We start from the raw sequence: 22,175 nt of genomic DNA on the forward strand, positions 1-22,175 counted from the left end.
AAGCCATGCATCAGTTTTATAATTTACAGTTATAATAAATTGTAATACTTAGCCTATACAAAGGAATAGAAAGTTTTTGCTAAAAAAACGAACTCTTGTAATACACGTTCTGATAAACCGAGACTTCTCGCTACATCTTTTTTCTTCTCTCTCTTTTTCTACCCTGTCACACCATACCTTTAACTTTCTCCCAGCCTGTGATGTGACATGTTGCTTTTTGCATGTTATTGTCCTTGCTATAGCTTTTGCAGTCCCTGTGTTTCTGTAAACGTAGAAGTCTCGAGCAACCAGCCCATGCCTCTAGCTGTCTGTGTCTTGTCATGGAAGCAGCACTGTTCAAAACCTCCCTTATATGTCCTTGTCTTTTATCTCCCCCTAAAGCTCACTATCTGGATAAGGTAGTGAAAGGTATGGCACTCCTCCTGTCCTATCTTTTCTTCCTCTCTCATGCTCTGTCGTCCATCATCTTTCCATCAACCCATCCTTCATAACGCTCATCTTTAGGGTTGCAATCATTCAGCCTATACTTCATGCCACACTAACCACAGTCCTTGCCACATCATGCTGCTGTTGTGCCACCACATCCAATATGCTGCTCTGCCACCTCGCCACTTAGCACCTTCACGCCCGCTGAGTGGGCGGCACGAGAGCCGGAGTGTCTCCTTAGCTGCTGTATCCGTGCTGTGGAACTCAAGGGGATGGATGGCCCACAGGATCCAAAGAGGGAGGGCTGGCGGAGGGTCACGGACCTTGCCAACCGGCGCCATGCATAATGGATGTTCAGTGCAGCTGTGCAGCGCAACAGAGGGGGTTTGGGAGGAGGGGAGGGGGTTCAGAGAGGTGCTGAAGCGGCAGCCTCTCTAATTAAAGCATGCTATGCACCGGTGATGCCAGCGCCCCGAGCCGCCCACACCCCCTACCTGCTCCTTGTTTTTTCCTTTCTTGTCTCTGGTTTTCTTGCTCTGTGAGCCCACCCCTTCCCTCCCTGTCTCCCACACATAGAGAGGCTGTACGGCTAGCGTGAACCGCAGGGGTCGCGCGAGGCGGTTTGTGGCCCTCCGGAGCTGTTTCAGCCTGATGCGTGGGTGCGCTCCACAGGGGCCTCTCTCTGAAAGGCCTGCCAATTAAGCTGAACTGCTGCCAGCAGAGTACAGATCTTTATTTATTTAGCTCTTTAATAAGCATTCAAAACAGACCATTCAGACGTCTCGCCACTGCAGACCGTGCAGCTGTTTGTCTGTTTGGGTCTTTAAGGAGGAACCTGCTGTCTACTGGTCAAGCTCATCCTTTGCTTGTTAACAAAGCATATAACTGTCACCGCCTGCCTTGTAGCACAAAAAGATTGACCTTACACCGATGTGAGGTCAGCTGGAGGCTGTGAATGCAAGTACAACCTTGTTTTGTGAACTGCTTTTTTGCCACTTCCGTTGACAGTAGAGAACAGACAAGAAATGAGATCATCCAAAGGTCTTGTCCCAGACGGCGCCCTTAGTTGTCCTTAAAGTGCACACTTTGTTGACATAGCATTGTGTAGACTTTTTAGTAGTACTCCACTGAGAAGTCCAAAGCATCAAGGATGTGTAGGTCCTTCAAAAGAGACACCCTACTGTGCACATGCAACTGCTCCTGAAGGTCCACCGCTCTAAAGAGTTTAGCTTCAGCTTGATCCAGTATTGATCCAGTACCTGCCTGGAACTTTCGAGCAAGCATATGGACCTTGATTAACTGGCTTTGGTGTGTTTAAACGAGTAGTTCACTTCAAGAGCAAACATTTGCAGGTAATGTACTCACCCCCTTTTCATCCAAGAGCTTCATGTCTTTCTTTCTTTCTTCAGTCATAAAGAAATTATGTTTTTTGAGGAAAACATTTCAGGATTCCTCTCCATATAATGGACTTCTATGGTGCCCCTGAGTTTGAACTTCCAAAATGCTGTTTAAATGCAGCTTCTAAGGGCTCTAAACGATCCCAGTCGAGGAATAAGGGTATTATCTAGCAAAACGATCGTTATTTTTGAAAAAAATGTTTCGATTTATATACTTCTTAACCTAAAATGCTCGTCTTCTCTAGGTCTGTGTAAACTGTTTTTTGTTTGTTTGTTTTTTCAGTATGTCGAAATACTTATACCTTATACTTATACCCATCTTATTTTCTCCTCCAACTTCCAAATCATCATAAATCACTGCAGAAGTACCGGCCCAGTGTTTACATAGTGTGCATGCAAAGAAGGTCAATGGCCCTTTACAAAAAAAGGTAAAACAGCGATGTAGGACAATTTTGAAGTTGGACCCTTCTTCCTTGGATCCTTTAGAGTCCTTTGAAGCTGCATTTAAACTGCATTTTGGAGGTTCAAACTCAGGGCCACCATAGAAGTCCACTATATGGAGAGGAATCCTGGATTTTTTTTCCTCAAAAAACATAATTTCCTTACGACTGAAGAAAGAAAAACATGAACATCTTGGATGACAAGGGAAGTGGAAGTGAACTACTTCTTTAATTGGGATTACAACTCAAATCTGCTGGAAGTCGGTCTTGTCTTCCAGAAGCATGTTTAGACAAGATCATGCAAAATTGCCATTTGGGATTCATCCTGAGTATCATAGCTTGCTATGTCAGAGCATGTGCTCTAACCACCATTCAACAGCTCCATTGCTCTTTCTTTCTTAACATGACATTGTGCTGATCTGTGCAGCTATATAATTATGTAAGTCAACATTGCAGCCCACTTTCTTGATGGATTCTCCATTTAGGTGTAGACTTGCAAGATGCGGCAAGGATCAGTGATATATTTTATTTCTTTGTGTCAGGTGGTGCTAAATGTGCTAACATACATCAGTTATTGAAGCACAGCTGTCTTGGAACATTGAGCATAGCATTATGATGCACAAAGCCTAGATGAAAACACTGCATGCCATTCCACATTGAGCCATCTTTAGAAATGATCATGGCTTTTAGAGGCATCTCGGATTTCCTCCTTATCAGGCATCCACCACCTACCTTTCTCTATACAAACTCCCACTCTCTCTCTCCCTTCCTTTAGTCTCTATGATGTTCGAGCAGTGGCTGTGCTAACCATCGCTGACAAAATAGGTCAGCTCAGACATCTTGGAGAGCGGCTCTTGGCTTGTGAAAAACATGTCAGGATTTTACATTTGATGGCGCAGGGTTTCCTGCCTTTCGTCTGTGTTTTCATCTTAGGCAACAGAATTGGACAGGTAGCTGATAAGTGGCAGTGAGGGGAGGAGGAAACAGATGACAATGACAGACATTTTACGCTGTCGTATGGAGTGTACCGTGTCTGTAGGACCGTGCGCCACCTGTGCTATCTACATCCTGTCAGCATTAACCTCCCTGTTCAAGCGCAGCCCTGTGAAATCCTATTTTCAAATGTGTCATGACATTCACATTACTGAAGTAAAACAGAATATGGTTTGTGCTGTACCTGGCACTTGTGGTTTCCACATGTAAGACTACCCTACTATCTAAAGCTAGTGTTAGTTGTATTTCCCAAGAAACACTGTGATTATCCATATTGCTGTTTATCTAGTTGAGGTAATTGTTTTTTTTTCCAGGATAGACTTTGCCTCTACCTTTCTTATGTCTCATTGTCTTGCTCTCGCTCTCTTTCTTTTTAGAGCTGAGTTCTGCATCTATTGTACAACACTAATGAGAATGTATCGATCTGGAGGAGCTCTGCAGTATGAGTCTGCCTCTATAGGATATAACGGCTTAAAAAGGTGTATCAGTTAATCACCTGAAGTTATCACTGTTATTACTGAAGCACTCTTTTGACCCACAACCCTTTTACTTTTACTTTTTTGTCTGGGATTTAGTAACTAGGCTTTGCAGCGTCTTGTCTGTTATCGTGCAATGTTTGTTTTGGTGAATAGTGCCCTCTCTAATGTGTATACTTTGCTTTTGTGTGCACAGAGGGCTGTCCTGGTCTGTGCAATGGCAACGGCAGATGCACGCTGGGTAATAATGGCTGGTACTGCGTTTGTCAGCTGGGCTGGCGGGGAGCAGGCTGCGACACATCAATGGAGACGGCCTGCAGTGACGGCAAGGACAATGACGGAGGTACAACACAAACAACACGCTGCCTTGACATTCATTATGAAGATTTAACAGTCTTCGCTGGAGTCTCTTCTCTTTTCTTCCCTTCTTTTTCTATTCCCTGCACTGGAGTTGTTTATAATGCCTACGCTGTTGTCAGTTTGTCACTAAGAACACTAAGATCTAGACTTTGCCTTGAGCACCTTCTTTGAGCTAAAAGCAGGCAGCTCTTTAAATAGCACTGGAAATGGTCAGACCTTCCCTGTGGATACGTGGACCCACTTGTAGAAGAGTGAGTTGTTTTAGACAAAATCATAGACTTCAAGTTCCCCAAGCTAACAGGCACACAAACCAAGTCCTTATCAACTAGCCTCAATTTCCCAGCAAGCAACAGCTTAGATCCGACCTCCTGCCAAGCCTCTAAATCAAAGGTAGCCTTGTCCTGTCACAAACCACACTCAGTGTAAAATATTTTTGCACTGAAGAGTAGGGAGATCACATATCATAGTTCTGTGTAGTTACCAAACTGCCCGTTTTATTACTGACTAGCATTTGATGCAGCTACAGACTTGATGGTGTTTTTGTGACCTTTCTAAATAATTGCTTTTTAGAGATTCACATGAAAACACCGAAAACAGGTATCCAGCCAAATGGAAAAGACATGCAGACCAGACCAAACTATGATGATAACCTGTAGAACAGTGGTTCTCAACTCCAGGCCTCGGAACCCACAGCTCTGCACATTTTGTATGTTTCTAAATCTGACTCACTCAGTTCAGTTCATAGATCTTTCAGCTAATGATCTGATGATCTGAATCAGGTGTGTTAAATGAGGGAGACAAACAAAATGTGCAGAGCAGTGGGCCCCGAGGACTGGAGTTGAGAAGCACTGCTGTAGAATACCAATCGTAAATTGATAGCACATATGCTAGTAGTACAGCAGTCAGTTGGTGATACTATTGGGGTGACTGAAACAAGCAGTGATGACGTTTCCACCAGGAGAGGTGTTATTTTTATAATTTGGCCCATCTGGTCAGAGAGGTTCCTGAAAGTTGCGAGAGAGAGAGAGAGAGAGAGAGAGAGAGAGAGAGAGAGATTAAAGAATAAGGGATGACCCACTTCAGTACATTAAAGGGTTCCTCTCAGCATGGCCTAAAGTCCTGAATTATTTCAGCTGAATTACAGGAGGGAGAGGCTGAGCTGCCTGTAAAGGTGTGGAAAGTGTTGGAAAGGGGAAAAAAGAAAAGAAAAAAAAAATACATGAAGGAAATAAGAAGCCAGACTGGCTCTAACTTACTGCAGTAACGCAGCTGTAGGGCACGGAAAGCCATCCAACAGAGGCAGTTATTTCTCAGAAGTTTTCAAGATCCTGCTAACAGTTCGCCCATGTTCGTCTTGGGATGATGAAATCTTTTTCCTCTCCTTTAAAGATACTGACCTAAGGGAATAATGTTAGCTTGGACAGAATAAGTATGTTGGAAGGCATCTGTGCTCCAGGTTCTGAACATTTCTGGTAACCAGTTTCTGGTTTCTGGAACATTCACTAGTGCCCACTGGAGGAAGCTGCCTCAGTTTAGGCCTGATGGGCTAATGAGGCCCTAAACCTAACCCTCTTTTAAAGGGTTACTCCACCCCAAAATGAAAATTTTGTCATTAATCACTTACCCCCATGTCGTTCCAAAACCCACAATATCTTAAATTGTGTTCCGAAGATGAACAAAGCCTTTACGGGTTTGGAACGATATGGGGGTAAGTGATTAATGACAAAATTTTAATTTTGGGGTGGAGTAACCCTTTAACCCTACCCCAACTGAATCTGTAAGTGAGGCACCTTGTCCACAGTGGTCTATGACAGGGATCCTCAAATCTGGCCCACGAGATCCACCTTCCTGCAGAGTTTAGTTCTAACCCTAATCAAACATACCTGAACATGCTAATCAATGTCTTCAAGACCATTAGAAAAATCCAGGTGGGTTAGTTTGATCAGGGTTGGAGCGAAACTCTGCAGTGCATTGGAACCCTGGTCTGCGACCTCTGACCAACTTGACCAAGATGATCCACCTCAGGAAACCAAGTACACCAGTTGGTTGTCCATCTGATCAACCTAAACTAGCTTTGTCCAACTAGAAACCATTTGAATCCAGGCACAACTAACTGAGGGCAGTTTTTCTTGTACATTAAAAGAAGTAATTTTGTGAAAAAACACTGATTAATTTTCTGACACTACATTCAATTAAAGATTAACCCTCTCCACCTTCTTCTCTCTATCAGATGGGTTGATGGACTGCATGGACCCGGATTGTTGTTTACAGACATCATGTCACACCACGTCTCTTTGTGTGGGCTCTCCCGATCCATTGGATATTATCCAGGAAACCCAGATCTCTTCCAGTCTGAGCACCCTGCAATCCTTCTACCAGCGTGTCCACTTCCTGGTGGGCCGGGACAGCACCCATGTCATCCCTGGCGCCAGCCCCTTCGATGGGATGTAAGTGTTTCAGTAGTCACGTTCACAGTTTTTGTGCGGTTTCTTGCCGTTCTCTTTTCCAAAACTTATCCCAAATCCCAATCCACTATAGTGGTAATATTTAGATCAATCAGTAACTATAAGTAGATGCTGTCAATCCATCTACACCTCTTGTTCCTGTAAACAAACAGGGCATGGGGCTCATCCCAAGGTGCCCCAAAGATGTTTCATATGAGAGAACAGTGCTGTCACTGTGTGATCCCGTGTGACTTTTCATCTTTTGCCTCCATTTTGTGAACGCCACTTTTTCATTTGCATCCCATTCGTGCACTGGTCTCGTCCCTCTCTCTCTTTCTGTTCTCAATTGAAATGAGCACAAAAGACGCTACTAGAGACTTGGGGAAAAGTTGCGCTCCTTTGAAATGTCGTAGAGTATCCCCGCATTTCCTTTCATGAAAGCAGAGCTGACATTTCAAAGGCAAAAATGAAAACGTAACAAGCAAATGAGCATCTTTTCGTGCTCTCAATGGAGAATGACTCTAATGGTGTCGCCCAGGGTGCGCTGACGTTTTGATTCTTATCTCTATAAGGCATAATGTGCCAAAGAGGTCTTCGATTCAAAGCCTTCTGTTTTTAGCCTTGCTTTGTTCATCTGGAAACTCAAGTGGAAATGTCTTGTTTAGAGGGGTTTTGGATCAGTGAACAGTCCTTCCCTAAACTATAGCGAGCAGGGTATTGTTTTTACATCTCTTAAATGCTTATTTCCCACAGTTCAGCTCAAACTCTGGACCAAATGGCCTTTCGCTTTGCGTGACTGAGCCTCTGGCAAGTATGGACTCCTTTTGTCTAATCTGCACTGTCCTAATGAGACTCTGATCACTTCAAAGCTGTCCAGCGCTCTCCTTCATGCACTCATTTCAGTCCTATCTGCCAGACGTTCTTCCGTTGCATAAATCACAGCGCCCTCAATCAACCGGTGTCAGAGTGTCCGTTGTGCATAACCTCATGCAAAGATAAAACAGTGGACTTTGTTTGATATTGCCTTTTGTGCACGTCACCCGGTATTCATGAAATGCTCTTGTAATACCCTGTGACATTTTCCCAAGGTGACATTTTTGCAACGCTCGGTAGGGAGTCTCCCAATACCCTCTTCATTATTTCAAGACAAGAGTCTTGGCCTACCCTTCATCACCATCATCTCCCAAGAAAAAAAGAGACATAAATAAATAAAAGCTTTAGAAGTCGGCCAGCAGCCGCAAGATTGGAGACCTCGATTCACCTAAAAATATCAGGGCTGATATATTATTTATTACCTCTTCGTTCCTCCGCCCACTGACAGATATGAGAGAGGCTGACAGCAGCCTAGATGGACCTCTTAGACACAGCCGCAGTCGGTCTAAAAGAGCCCCTTGCCATCACCTGATCAGGCCTTTTTATTGATTCCACAACCACCTCTGCATGCTCTGAGACATGTCAAAAATGCACATCTGACATGTCCAACCACAAGAAAGCAACACTGATGGGAATGATCAAAGTCACCTATCATCCCTGTTTTACAAGACTCACCTGTCTGAAACTTTCCGAATGTTCTTCCAATGTTCTTTAACCTTTACAGCATGCGCTCTGTTTATCTGAACACCATGGATCGCACAAAAGAATAAATGTGCTTGGCTGGAGATGCACTTGGGTCAAGTTGTTTTCTTGCTGCATCTGAGTGTACTTAGCCCCTTTTACCATCATGTGGAGATGGCAGAGGGGGGACAGCCTGAGATAGCCCATTATTTCTCTCCATTTAGCCTATTTAGAACATGTTGCACTTTCTGCAAAAGGGAAGAACTGCTGTACACAGATATAATGCAAGAGAGGGAGCATGTTATGTTTAGCCCCACTTATGAAGTTTTTTAAGTAATTAGCGGTGCTTGCTAAGGCTTCACACAGGGCTCTACAGTGCGACCGTTTCAGTTACATTTGTAACTAAAAACTACTGTTTGCGACTATGGAAAAAATATTTTGGAGCACGAGTGCGACTGACCCGATCAGCATATTTGTTGAGCTTCAAAGGTTTCTATGTGTTTTTGCAATGCTGAGTAATGTATCACAGATATATCTGATGAAACCTTTCATAAATAAAGTGTAGAGAGAGTGTAATAAGGAGATTCATTGTAGAAAGATTTGTTGATTATAATGGAACTTTGTGAGATTGCGATGAGCTGAGATGAGTGACAGCTTTTAATGATTTTTAAGGGAGTTTGTAAATGAGATATTGATTTAATACAACAGTTAAATAAGAAGTTAATATTAAGTGACATACATTTTCTGACTATAAAACTATTGCCTGATTTTGCTCTATTTCGTCGTCATAAATAGCTGCGCATCTCCATTGAAACATAGTGGTGTTTCGTTTATGAACATGCGTTTTTAAATGAATCTATAGATTCAACTATAGTGAGTCAATTATTCAATTACCCATTCATAAAGTCACTTGCATCATTCCTGAATGAATCAGCCGTTCAAACGAATCAAATGAATGAATGATTCAGTATTTAAATCAGTAACTTGCCACCACCTATACTGGCAGTTTTAGTTTAATTTTAAAAGTATCTGTTTAGTTATTTAAATCATTTAATATTTCTATATTCAAAATGTTCTATTTAAAACGTTAATCTCAACATTTATAAATTTATAAATTTGATTGGACGTGTGCCACCTCTGAGCCTCATTAAATATATAAAAATACAGCTACAAGACACTTTTGTGATCTTCTTTGCCACCTCTGTAGTACAAATTAATTTGGTTAAGACTGATTTAATTTAATTGGTAACTTATTCTTATTCTACTTGTTTTAATTAGAAAATTGAAAAAGCTTCAAAAATATAATTAAAAAAAATTGTCATTAAAAAATGACATACTTTTAATAAAGTTAGAAAAATCTCATTACAAAGATAAAAACTAATAAAGATAAATTCCCCTTTAATTCACTTTAAGGAGTCAAATATCACCTCGTAATGGGAAGGCTAATTTTTGGTCAGGTTTTTTGATTATTGATTAGAAGGTGCTCCTAAAATTTTAACTGTGCTTCTAAATTTTTTAAGTGCTCCTAAAAAGAAAAGTTAACGTAGAGCCCTGTTCATGCCATGTTTGTTTACAGGAACAAAGACTGTGGATGGATTGACAGCATCTGCTGTAAAAATTAGGGACGGTGATGCTAATTTGTGCTTTTGGGTTGTTGCTAATGTTTATCAATGCCCTGTTAATAACCCTAGTATTGTAGTGGCTTACGTAAGCAAATCTAATTAGCTTGTTAGCTTCACAGTGTTAAAAAAACTTGCTGCAAGTTTTTTTTTTTTTTTTATAAATCCGCTTCATGAGTTTCCTAACATTGATTTTGGCCATTAACCATTTAGCCTTTTTTAACCTTTCCCAAACACACAAGCATTCAGACCACTCCGTACGTGCAAAAATGCTTCTTAGCGCTGCCTCTCAGGACAATTTAGCATGCTTTCCTTCATAGCTGTTTAAAATGTCTCTTCTAATATCACGTCAGACGTGGCCTACAATTTGCTTTTATTACTTGGTTGTCAACGCAGTGCTGTATGAGGTGAAATCTCTGTTGTTTATAAACCACCTTCTGCTTTTATCTGCCATTCTGACTATCTTGTTTGAGAGTAGGGTTTGCTGAATAAATGAACTTAAGGCTTTTTGTCTAGACCACTTCACAGCTTCTCCTTTATCTTCTTCAGATCCATTTAATGTCAATATTTAAGTTGTTGAATCAGCCTGGCATATTCGCTGTGGCTCAGAGCCGACAGTTGCGCTCAGCACGCCCTGTGAAAACTTGCATCGCTGCCCCTTCTGAATGGGAATACTCTAAATCAAACTGTCACCTCAAGCAGTGTTGTAGATAGACAAAAGCTTTACGCATTATATCTCTCTCTCTTTCTATCTTCCACCCCTTTCTTTAGTGATCTTTCTTTGTCACATCTTCGCTTTCTTTTTCTATTCTACTTGAGTTCGCTCGCAGTCTGATAATAGACATTGTGGTGGGGCTGTGCACTTGTGCGCTATCTCTGCTAGCTTTGTTTACAGGGACGCAGAGCTGAGCCAAGGACTGCTGAAGGTGAGAGGCTGCTTAAATTAGCATAAAGTTAGCCTCCCTGGGACATGGATATTGTTGGGTCTGTGATCTTGCCCGCAGTAAGGACAGGAAGGGCCCAGCCACTTACACACCAGTGTTAATTGTTCCGCTACCTGGCGAATGTTTAATACCTAATACCTTCTTAGAAACAGCCCCGATGTGTCATTTTGTCCTATAGGTGCTTTTTGCTTCAACCTAGTTGATGTGCGTAATTTTTCGGATGTTAATGTACTTTAATATTATATTTTAATGTACAAGTCATTTCTCGCCTAATTTCAATTTATGGCTTTCAGTTTTATCAAATTACACAATATGCCAATTATTTAATCAAACTAATTTAGCATATTAATAAAAGAAATTATGCGGCAGACATCATTTACAAAAAGTGACAGCGCTAATACTTGTATATAATATTTTAATATATATTATTTTTGCAGGTCTTTTTTTTGTCCTCCAGCCTGAACAGCATGAATCCTGATTAAAAATCTCTAACACTATGAGTCATAAGTCGTGTCTAGCGGGGAGTTGTTTTGTACTCGTTCAGGATTTTAAGAAACTGTGTTTGACTTTTTCATATCGATCAGTAAGTCGGAGCTCCTGAGGCAGACAGATAACATCAGATAGAGGCAGTTTCAAGCCCAGATATCTGCTGTGACTGAAAGCACTCATACCTCCGTATTGTTCTCTCAAACAGCAGGAATGACACAAACACTATCCCATTTTTTTCCTCTTATCTTTTGCTTCTCAGACAGGAAACCCCGCTGAGGTTTTCTCAAAGCTGTGGGATTCATTTAATTTATTATATGTGTTTACGAAACTGACGCTTTTCTAAACTGTAACACAACATAACCTGTTTTACTCACTGTGATTTTCATTTTTTAACCCCACAGTCATGCCTGTGTTATCCGGGGACAAGTAGTGACTTCAGATGGGACTCCACTGGTCGGTGTAAATATCAGCTTCATTAACAAACCAGCCTATGGGTATACCATCACCAGACAGGATGGCAGGTAAGATGCAGCATGGGATGAAATGGAGTTTAAAGATGTAGGTTAGCAATTAAAATGGAAATATATTGAAATTTTTCATGTCACCATCATTATGCATGCACCTTTAACCCACATCTGTGCACTCTAACTGCTTTCTGTATGGCAGAATGTTCTATAATGTGCTGGAAATAAAACTGGAGGACAATTTTAATCCCAGCACACCATTGCACATTTTGCCTGTTTGCTTGGATGGTGCTTTTTGTAGCCATAAACAATCTTCCTTCTCCCTGGCTCTCTCTATTTTTTCCTCTCTTTGCTCGTAAACACATGGCCTCCCTCCCACAACAGCCCATCAAGCACTGCAAGAACAGACTCAGTACGGCATAAAATCACCAATGCACCTGTTTTCTTGCTTAAAAATGGGAAAGCTGTCTTAACTGATTTTGTTTGATTGTGGTCTGTTCTATACTTGTGCCTTTGCGTTTTAAATTACTTCTTTCCCTGCTTCCAAAGAGGTCCCCCTCTGCTTCTTTGCCAACTGCTAGAGTCAGATTGACCAAGGAACACACACTGGATATTCATGTAATACAAAATTTAGCCTAAAGTCAGACTCTGGAAATCCTAAAAGCCATCCATTATACATCTGCCTTGATGTATTGAGAGTCACTTACGCAACCATGATTCCCTGAAGGAGAGAGCAGAATGCTGTGTCACATAATCAAGAACTACTGAGCTATAGATGGTAGATTTAGAAGACATCACATGATTGTTAATGTAATGAAAGTCCTGTGAGGTTTCTTCCCCCTTGCAATCAAAAATATGTCATTATCTTAACATTGCATTCTAAATAATCAAAATAGATTTGGGCGGTCCAGCGAACATACTAAGAATATTTGATTAGCGCTACCATTAAGTTATGAAAACGTTATTTCTAAACATTCTCTGATCGTTCAAAACAATAACTTTTTTAAATGTTTAAAATCTTTTTATTTTATTTTTTTTGTGGACATTAGAGAAAATATTAAGGGAACATTCCATTAAGGGAACATCCCATCCAACTTTTGCCATTTTGAATGTTCTCAGAACCAAGCAGTAAGTAGTAACGTTTAAAGGGGTCATCGGATGCAAAACTCACTTTTACATGTTGTTTGAACGTAAATGTGTGTTGGCAGTGTGTGTACACATTCACCCTATAATGATAAAAATAATTCCAGTGGTTTTTATTTAATCCCTAAAAATAATATCCCCTTTTCCAAATCATGCCATTCTCAGCTTCTTATCTGTGTGATGTCACAAAGACCCAGGCCACTCCCACGAGTTGATTGACACTGTCATCTTACCTTAGACCCGCCCTGATGAGCTGTAGCTGTCCGACCGCCATTGTTTCGACACTGGAGCAGAGACAGAGACAGAGACAAGAATGTCTCCTAAGTGACTGAGGCGTTCTGTTGTTGGATATAATAATGAATATAGCAATCTTCATTTACTCCCGACATCTGAACCGCTGAAGACGCAGTGGATTACGTTTGTTTTTGAAGAGAATGTGCCTCCCAAACTGCCTAAATGCGTCTATGTTCGCGTGAATCCTTAGTGATCCAGTTTTACCAAGATTAGAAGTGAGTATAAGGGTTTTTTTATGCATCTTTGCAAATCACCTTTCCTAATAATGTGCTGGTTAGTAATTTTCGCGGCTAAAGAAAACAGTCTCTCAGACCACGGGCTTGTCACAGAAGAGAGGGGTGGGGCGAGCAGAGCTCATTAGCATTTAAAGCATTAGCTATGAAAAGTGCTGATTTTGACAAGCTAAGGTCTTTTACACCTACCATTGAAAAATTGTAATCAAAGCATGACTTTTCATTAAGTCCGTAAAGAATCATATCAACTTGTGGAAAATGGGCATCTGATGACCCCTTAAAAAAAACATTTAAAAAAACATTACATGAACATCCAACTAAAATGTTCCATGAGCAATAATATTTCTGTGCTAACGTGTTGAGAACATTAATAAAGACCACATAACTTTGAATGTTCTATTAACATTATTACCCTGATAGCACACGTACATCACGGAAGATGTCTATTTGACGTCTGCATTTAAATCTGCAAGATTAATTTTTTTAGAGAGTTTGCTCATCTGCAACACGTCTATTGGATGTTTCCTATCAGAAGTCAAATAGACATATATTAGATGTCTTTAAGATGTTTATGATTTACAATGTATGTAAAACCTCCCTTTGTACACAGCAGATGCTTTCCAGATCAAGAGATCTTTAACAGACATTTTGCAGACATACATGTTCATATTGTTAAGAGAACCTTTTCATTATGAGAATGTTCCCTGTCCCTGGGGCATTTATCCTTGGGTAACAGGCTAGCCAATTAGCATGCTATAGCTAATAGGCTAACTGATTAGCATAGAAGATGATTAAACATAGAGCTAAAATAAGTGTTTTCAGGTATATTATCCCTTGCAAAAATGAACCATGTTTAACACAGTTTCAACCACTTTAACACAGTTGCTGCGGGTTGTTTTTCATGTCCGAGAGTTGAAGCAACTAACATTATATTTAACTGGAATGCAAACTGTACCAGGGAAACCGCACCAAAAAACGTTTTTTTTGTTTTGTTTAGTTTTTTTTTTACTGGGGGACCCACCTCAAGACGCAATTAGGCTACTTTTAAGCTAGTTTTTAGTAGCATTTTGTTGTGAAAACCTTGCAACCCATCCAGGACTCGGAGAAGTTCAGCTCCGAAGACTAAAACTGGGTGGCTTCGACATGTTTGGGGTCTAAGCCATCGATCTGTCTATCCCCTTTGGGTTAACTCTGCGTCCCTTCAAAATGTGCACTGAAAGGCTGAATGCACTAATAAAGTGTGTCACCCCCGCCTGAGGTGCTTCTGTGATTGATAACAGGCCTGTGAATCGCTCATCGATTGGCATGGCAGCCTTTAGGGCCCTGTGCGTGCCCGTGTAATGGTTATATGTGTGTGCGCGTCTTTCATCGCATGTGACTTGCCAGCTAGCTTTTACTGCAGATTAGCGTTGACTCTATACGACTGCATAAAAACGCACACAGGCTCTCTCTCGCAGACGCTCCCCAACAAGCACGCTCTGTTCAGGCTCCCACAGCGCACAGACAAATGCTCACATTTTAGCAAGGGCACGACAACAAGGGCAAAGCAGACCTTTGTTTATCAGCCGTGCCAATGAAAGCTCTGTGAATAGCCCTTTGGGATATGTAGTTGAATTAATGTTCAAGCAGCGTGAGGTGTGACTACAGATGCACACTGCATCTATGCCAACCCTGAGAACAAAGAGACAGTGCAGCGCATTCTACGGCTCCGCATATCACATATTGCTAATCGGCTGTTTGTGTTGTAGGCGTATTTGGCACTAAAGTGCATTTGTGCTTTCATGTCTTCCAGAGCGTGTCGTAAAGGTGTGTCTCCTTGTGATGATACACAAGAAGGAAGATCAGAGTAGCATTCTGGATTTGTACACAATCAGTCATCTAGCGAGCCGCGTACACGATAGCCTGCATGCGTACAGCGTCCTGTTTCGCTTCTGTTTAGCAGAGCTCTCTGATCAGAGCGACTCTATATGCAGAGCGTGTGCCGGCACTGTAGCGTCGTTGTAAAGTTATGTTAGCGCAGACAGCTTCGCACGCACAGATCAATAATACTTTACCCTTCCCTTAAATGTCATTTCCCCTCTCACCTCCTTTATCAAAGCGCACCGTGCCACCGCACAACAAAGACGGCGTACGCACGGCTACTGCGGTGGAGAGGAATCTTGCCAGTTTATTCCCCAAAAGAGAATAACGACATCGCACACCACCCATTCATCCGGACTTTATTAATGCAAATTCAAAAGCACAGTGTATTACACTGAGCCAATGATTCATTGTATTCCAGTCACATTGTGTAGCTGCCAGATAAAAACCGTCCCAACTAACTGAATCTGAGTTCTTTTCAATTGAATCCTGTCATTTAGAGAAACATAATGAATTACAACCTTTATTAAGTCTGGGTTTGATGGCGGTACAGAGTAACGGTGAATAATGTTGATTAAAATGTTAGTAAATGGTATTATGAGATAATGAAATGCCATTGTCATTTTATTGAATAGGAAATCAAAACACCATTTTCAAGAGTGCGATGGTTGGCATACTTTAGCAAATAACTGTACTTAATGAATCAGATCCACACGCTATTAAATTTTAATGCGTTTATAAATGGAATAATTTAACAGATAATAGTTGTAAAGAAGTACGATGTGATAAGTATAGAAAGTTGTAAATGATTCATGTTTATCTTAAAATAATATTTCATTCAAACAAGGAAAGAGTAGCCTAGTCCATTAGGTTAAAAAATTAGAGTACAAACTTTATGGAAAGCTCCATAAATTAGATAATGCAATTCACCAAAAATCACACTATAAAAAAATTTAAATCTAAACACCTTTAACATATTATCAATATAAATACATATCAATAATATGTATAAAAAAAAAACTATTAGTCATGTAAAAACATGAAAACATGATTTTTAAAACTATATTTGACAATTTTAACAGCTTTATTTTTAGCCAGTTTTTTCATGAACTGTGATTATTATAAACGTGTGTGTGTGTGCCATTAAAAAAAAACCTTTTTAAAAAAGTGTGGAATTTTTTTTATATACATAAAAAATGTTTTCATTTTGTTTATGTTGCCATTAATGATGAAATGCATTCAGTTGACCTGCAATCATAATCATTAATTTTGCATGCACATTCCGCAACACATCAGTGTCAAAGGTTTGCAGGCACGTTTCATGACCCTAAATGAGAAATAGTCATAAATAAAAAAAGCAAGTAAGTAAATAAATTAATTAATTAACCTGTTTCTGACAACTCAAAATGGGTCAAATTGCACCATAATATATAGGCAAAAGTAACTGTAGGGTAGGGGTTTTGCTAAAGGGGATAATGGTGATCGTTCCTTGTGAAGCTTGAACCTACAACCTTATGGTTACCAACTTAGATTGTGACGAACACAACTTCAAAGCTAAAATTTCTGAAAGAAAAATACTCCATAGTCCAGGGGTGTCCAAACTCGATCCTGCAGGGCCGGTGTCTTGCAGAGTTTAGCTCCAACCCCAAATAAACACACCTGAACCAGCTAATCAAGGTCTTACTATGCATGCTAGAAACTTCCGGGCAGGTGTGTTGAGGCAAGTTGGAGTAGGACACTGGCCCTCCAGGACTGAGTTTTACCATAGTCTAATTATATTAAAAATAAATGAATAGCTTTATCTCAGCAGCAGCTTTATCTCAGTAGCTGCTTCATGTCTAACCAACCATGTTCTCTTCGTTTCAGCTTCGACCTGGTGAGTAATGGGGGTGTGGCTGTAGCCCTGCGGTTTGAGCGGGCTCCTTTCATCACTCAGGAGCACACCTTGTGGTTGCCGTGGGGGCGCTTCTTCGTCATGGACACCATCGTGATGAGACACGAGGTCAATGACATCCCCAGCTGCGACCTGAGCAGCTTCACACGTCCCATGCCCATCGTCCTGCCTGCCCCATTGACAGCGTTTGCTGGGACCTGCGTTGAGAGGGGCAACATCGTTCCAGAGATTCAGGTGATAATGCTATAGAGAAGAAGTGAAAAATGTGTTACAGTTAATATTGTGTACAATTGATCTGTTAAAGAGGACATTGGACACAACCACCCTAAAATGCTAAAAATCCATTCACTCCTTTTTTAATCCCAAAAAAACTTAAGCAATCTCATTATCAAGCCGTTTTGATTTTCTGGGCAGTATGATGTCACTCTGCTCAGGCCCTGCCCATGACCACTCACTGGCTGTCCCATATTAGCATATTTCATCCCTCAGCCAGTTGTATGCTGTTCACCATTTTCTCCACGCTCGAAAAAAAGTGAACATCACTTTTTTTTTTTGTAAAAGTGAACATCAGAGTCTTCATTTTCTCCCAACATCAGAGTCGTTTCGTTTTTGAGAGTAACGCACCACCAAAAAAAATGGAAGATAGGGGCGGGGTGAGCAATAACTCATTATCATTTAAAGAGACATGCACAGAAACAGGTTACTGTAAACAGAACTGTTTTTGAAAAGGCAAAAGAATCATATCAACTTGTGGAAAATGGGCATCCGATGTCCCCTTTAATGTAACCAAAACCATGTGGGCGGGGCAACATAATATTGACCAATAATGTCCAGTTTAATTTATTAAGTTTAACCAATTGATTCTCGGAAGACCGAATGGCTCCCTATATAATTTCCTCTACTAAATATTCTGTTTCAATGTAAAATACAACACATTACGAAGTTAATGTTGGCATTAAAAGTTGCCAAAAGTTAAATTATAAATTTATTCATCTTACTATAGATGATTTATGCATACTTGTATTTCTGTTCTTTCTTTTGTTGTACTTAATAATTTCAGTTAAATGACATACTTCCTTTTAAACTCCACTCATTTCTTATAATCAACTGTAAGCTCACATTCTGCTCTAACATTATCCAATCAACAAATAATGGATAGTCCCCGTCCTGTTTTTTTTTTCATAGATCGGTTCCACTTGGATGCATGTAAGAGTAGATCTGTTGATATTTCACATTTACCATGACATGTCATTTTGTGTATTTAAAAAGCTTGTTTTCATGAGTTGTTACTATATTTTTGTCTTCATTTGAACATTTAAAACTAAATGTTTTTAAACAGTCTGATTCATGTTTAGTCTGACAGTTACAGACTGTTCAAAATTCTATGGCTGTCTCAGACAGATGAAAAAACGTGGTAATTTGCCACGATTGATTCCAGACTAGCGCTGGATCGTAATGATGTTCTGATAGACAGCAGGGGCAGATATTGGGAAATGTACATCAGAAGGGAATGGAGGAGGCTCTGTCTCGGGTGGCAGTCCTGTGATTTTATCTCCTGTGTGTAATTGGGCAGAGATACACAGTCCAATTTACTACGCCAGACATTTTCTGAAGAACGATAATTACATCTAGACGAAAGCAGCATGGAAGCGTTTTTGAGTCTGTCTCGTGGAGGAGCTTTGCAGTCGGCGCTGGAAAAAAAATATCTGTGTGTTGGACTTGAGTGACTGTCATCCAGGTTTTATGTTCTTAAGTATGTATGTTAATTTCATCATATTCAAGTGTGTCTATAGATATATTTGAATATGCACACGTATGTGTGAGTGTTTGAGCACTGATAGCTCTACTTGTGCTTGTGTGTCACCTTCCTAATTATTTTGTCGTCTTCTTTGGTTAACAAGATAAATGAGTCAGGCTCACATGCTTTGTGCTGTCTGGGCTATTAATATCGGCACAAATCTGTCCCATCCCAAATCTTCAGCCGGTTTATTCATACACACTTACATGTGCATCTACACACACCCACACACACACAGTTTTCACAGGTTTACAAACGGAAACGTCTATGGAGGAGCTTTTCTTATCAGTGTTTATTGACGCAGTAACGATCGGCTGTGTTTATTGGTCAGCTTTGTGCTTGACTGTGATAAAGGAGCGATACGCTGAGAGTTAATGAGAGCTCTGCTGTGAGCAATGAGAAACCTCTAAGCCACTAAGTCTACGAGCTGACTTCATGTGAGGAAACAAAGGTCTTGTTGATGCCCATGTGATCTAGACGTATGCATTGCTTTACACTAAGTAATTTGTTCACTTGTTATGATAGTTGAGCTGTTGGAAGGTTTCTGGGTCGTATTTCAACCCAAAATCAAGAGGGAATAAAAATAAATGGTATTAAGAACATTTGGGTGGAGCTATGGTTGTTCTAGTGTAATTTCATGGAAATGTTAACCGTTAAAGCATATTAGAACGATTTCCGATGAATCATGTGACACTGAAGGATATACGTGTACGTAATGGCTGCTGAAAATTCAGTTTTGCCATCACAGGAATAACTTAAAACTTCAATTTAAAAAATTGACTTAAAATATATTAACACAGAAAACAACTCTTTTAAATTGTAATAATATTTCACAATATATGACCCTGGACCACAAAAATCAAAATATTAAGAAAAGTTGACCAAATTAAGTTCTTAGCAATGCATATTAATAACCAAAAAAGTTTTGATATATTTACAGTAGGAAATTGACAAAATATCTTCATGGAGCATGATCTTCACCTAATATCCTAATGATATCCATTTTGACCCATACAATGTATTTTTGGCTATTGCTACAACTATACCAGTGCTACTTATGTTTTGTGGTCCAGGATCACATATTACTGTTTTACTGTGTTTTTGATCAAATAAACAGATGCTTAGTGAGCCAAAAGACTTCTTTAAAAACAAAATCTTTCAACCCCAAACTTTTGAAAAAGTTAAACAGTTTCTTTTTTTAATATAATAGCTTTTTTAATATAACAACTTTTTTCTTTCTCTCGAGGTGAAATATGGCCTAGATTCACCCAATAATTAGTATTTTTTGCACTGTATAATAAAACGTCTGCTGTGAAAAAATTAATTCATTCTAATTTGCGTATATACCGGAGATGCTAAATAATGCAAACACTTCTCAGCGGGGTGCATCTCCCACAAAATTAGCAGATTTGTTACTGTTTGTTCTGTTTTCTTGTGACTAATATGAACATTTTCATCTCTCTCTCTCTCCAGACACTCCAAGAGGAAGTGCGGATCCCAGGTACAGATGTGCGCTTGAGCTACCTGAGCAGCCGGACGTCAGGATACAAGTCCCTCTTGCGTATCACCCTGACCCACTCCACCATCCCGTTTAGCCTGATGAAGGTGCACCTCATGGTGGCCGTCGAAGGAAGGCTCTTCAGGAAGTGGTTCTCAGCTGCGCCCAACCTGTCCTATGACTTTATCTGGGACAAGGCAGACGTCTACAGCCAGAAGGTTTATGGGCTGTCTGAGGCTTTCGGTGAGTGGAGAATGAAGTTGTTGTGTCTTGTTTCTCAGGGCTGTTGTCACTCTCAAGCTCAAATGTGTTTCCTCTTCACTCCCACTAGTGTCTGTGGGCTTCGAGTATGAATCCTGCCCAGATCTGATCCTCTGGGAGAAACGGACAGCCGTCCTGCAGGGCTACGAGACCACTGCGTCCAACTTGGGTGGCTGGAGTGTGGACAAACATCATGCTCTGAATATCCAAAGTGGTGAGTTAGTACAGAAACATGAAAGATATTCAAATGCTCACAAACACACAGTTGTTTGGTTAGATCTGCTGAGGTTTTTCCATTGTGTAAACTTTCAGAAATGTTCACTGCTTGCTGAAGAGGAGTGAACTTTAATACAGCTTGGACTGGGAACAGATGTTATCACATAACACTTCAGTATAGCACTTTATACAATGCAGATTCAAATTTGAGTCAGTTCAATTAGGAAAAGCTTAATTCAGCTATAAGCAGCCCTACAGAAGAAAATAGTTATTTAGCTCAAATCAGCTCAATGGTGATATCTGTACAACAGGACTTTATTGGAGTTGAACAGGTCAATTTTTCAACTGCTGCTGAATTGTCTCTGAACCGCTCAGTTCAGTTCCTGTAAAGTATTCTTTTTGCCTGCGCACAGGCGCACTTATCTCAGTAAATGAGGCGTATTTGCAGCACAAGTGTTAGGAGCGCAGATGGCAGCTTGGTCTGTCACTAAAACCCAGCGCTGTCGACATGAGGACTTCCGGTAAAATTTGCTCAAATTCTTCAAGTGTCAACTCTCTCTTACCCTCCCTTTTCCCAAGTGAATTTGGTACCGTTTCATTTATACTGAAGCTTGTTTTAATGTCCTCTGCTTAATTGCTTCTCCTTGGCTCCACACTCACCTGGTAATTTTCACCCTCAAATTATTCACACAGAGTGCAAAACAAATGATCATCAGGCTCTACAAATAGTTTTTACACCTAAATGAAACTTGATCACACCCATGTGAAAAATAAATGCTGCCAAACAAAAATAAATAAATCTGACAAAAAAAAAAAAAATCTGTAACGTGGATAGAAAATGAGTCACACTCAAGCAGAATAAGTTTACACCTGAAAGAAATTGAGCTGCACTCAGCTTAATGAATTAAACTTTTTTCACCCTAAAACTATTCACAAAATTTTATGAGGGTTTGTGAAAAGTTGTTTTTCAAAGAAAGTAAATAATTTACTTACCCCCTTGTCATCCAAGATGTTCATGTGTTTCTTTCTTCAGTCGATAAGAAATCGTTTCTTGAGGAAAACATTTCAGGAATTATCCCCATATAATGGACTATAATGGTGCCTCCAAGTTTGAACTTTCAAAATGCAGTTCAAATGCAGCTTTGAAGGGGTCTAAATGATCCCAGCTGAGGAATAAGGGTCTTATCCAACAAAATTATTGGTCATTTTCAAAACAATTGGTCAATTTTATGTACTTTTTAACCTCAAACACTCGTCTATTTTCTTTGTTTCCAGTGTTTACAAAGTGAACATGCAAAGAAGATCAAACACCCTTTACAAAAAAAGGTAAAACAGCGATGTAGGACCATTTTGAAATTGGAGAAGAAAATGC

The 22,175-nt window shown here is 40.2% G+C and overlaps 1 protein-coding gene across 6 annotated transcripts in view; it reads left to right on the plus strand.

Annotated features, from left to right (window-relative positions):
* Positions 1–22,175, plus strand: part of tenm4 (teneurin transmembrane protein 4) — a 243,565-nt gene that overhangs the window by 163,180 nt on the left and 58,210 nt on the right. For 3 of the 6 annotated variants that reach the window (XM_051128614.1, XM_051128618.1, XM_051128617.1), the window contains 7 exons: positions 382–408; positions 3,929–4,075; positions 6,323–6,539; positions 11,544–11,663; positions 17,003–17,264; positions 20,302–20,569; positions 20,658–20,801. In XM_051128614.1, coding sequence (XP_050984571.1) covers positions 382–408; positions 3,929–4,075; positions 6,323–6,539; positions 11,544–11,663; positions 17,003–17,264; positions 20,302–20,569; positions 20,658–20,801 — 1,185 coding nt within the window. The remainder of the gene's footprint in view (positions 1–381; positions 409–3,928; positions 4,076–6,322; positions 6,540–11,543; positions 11,664–17,002; positions 17,265–20,301; positions 20,570–20,657; positions 20,802–22,175) is intronic. The other 3 variants (XM_051128615.1, XM_051128616.1, XM_051128619.1) reach the window with 1 other exon arrangement.

This window comes from Labeo rohita, chromosome 15, assembly GCF_022985175.1.
Source record: "Labeo rohita strain BAU-BD-2019 chromosome 15, IGBB_LRoh.1.0, whole genome shotgun sequence".
In the NCBI taxonomy this organism is placed as follows: Eukaryota; Metazoa; Chordata; class Actinopteri; order Cypriniformes; family Cyprinidae; genus Labeo; species Labeo rohita.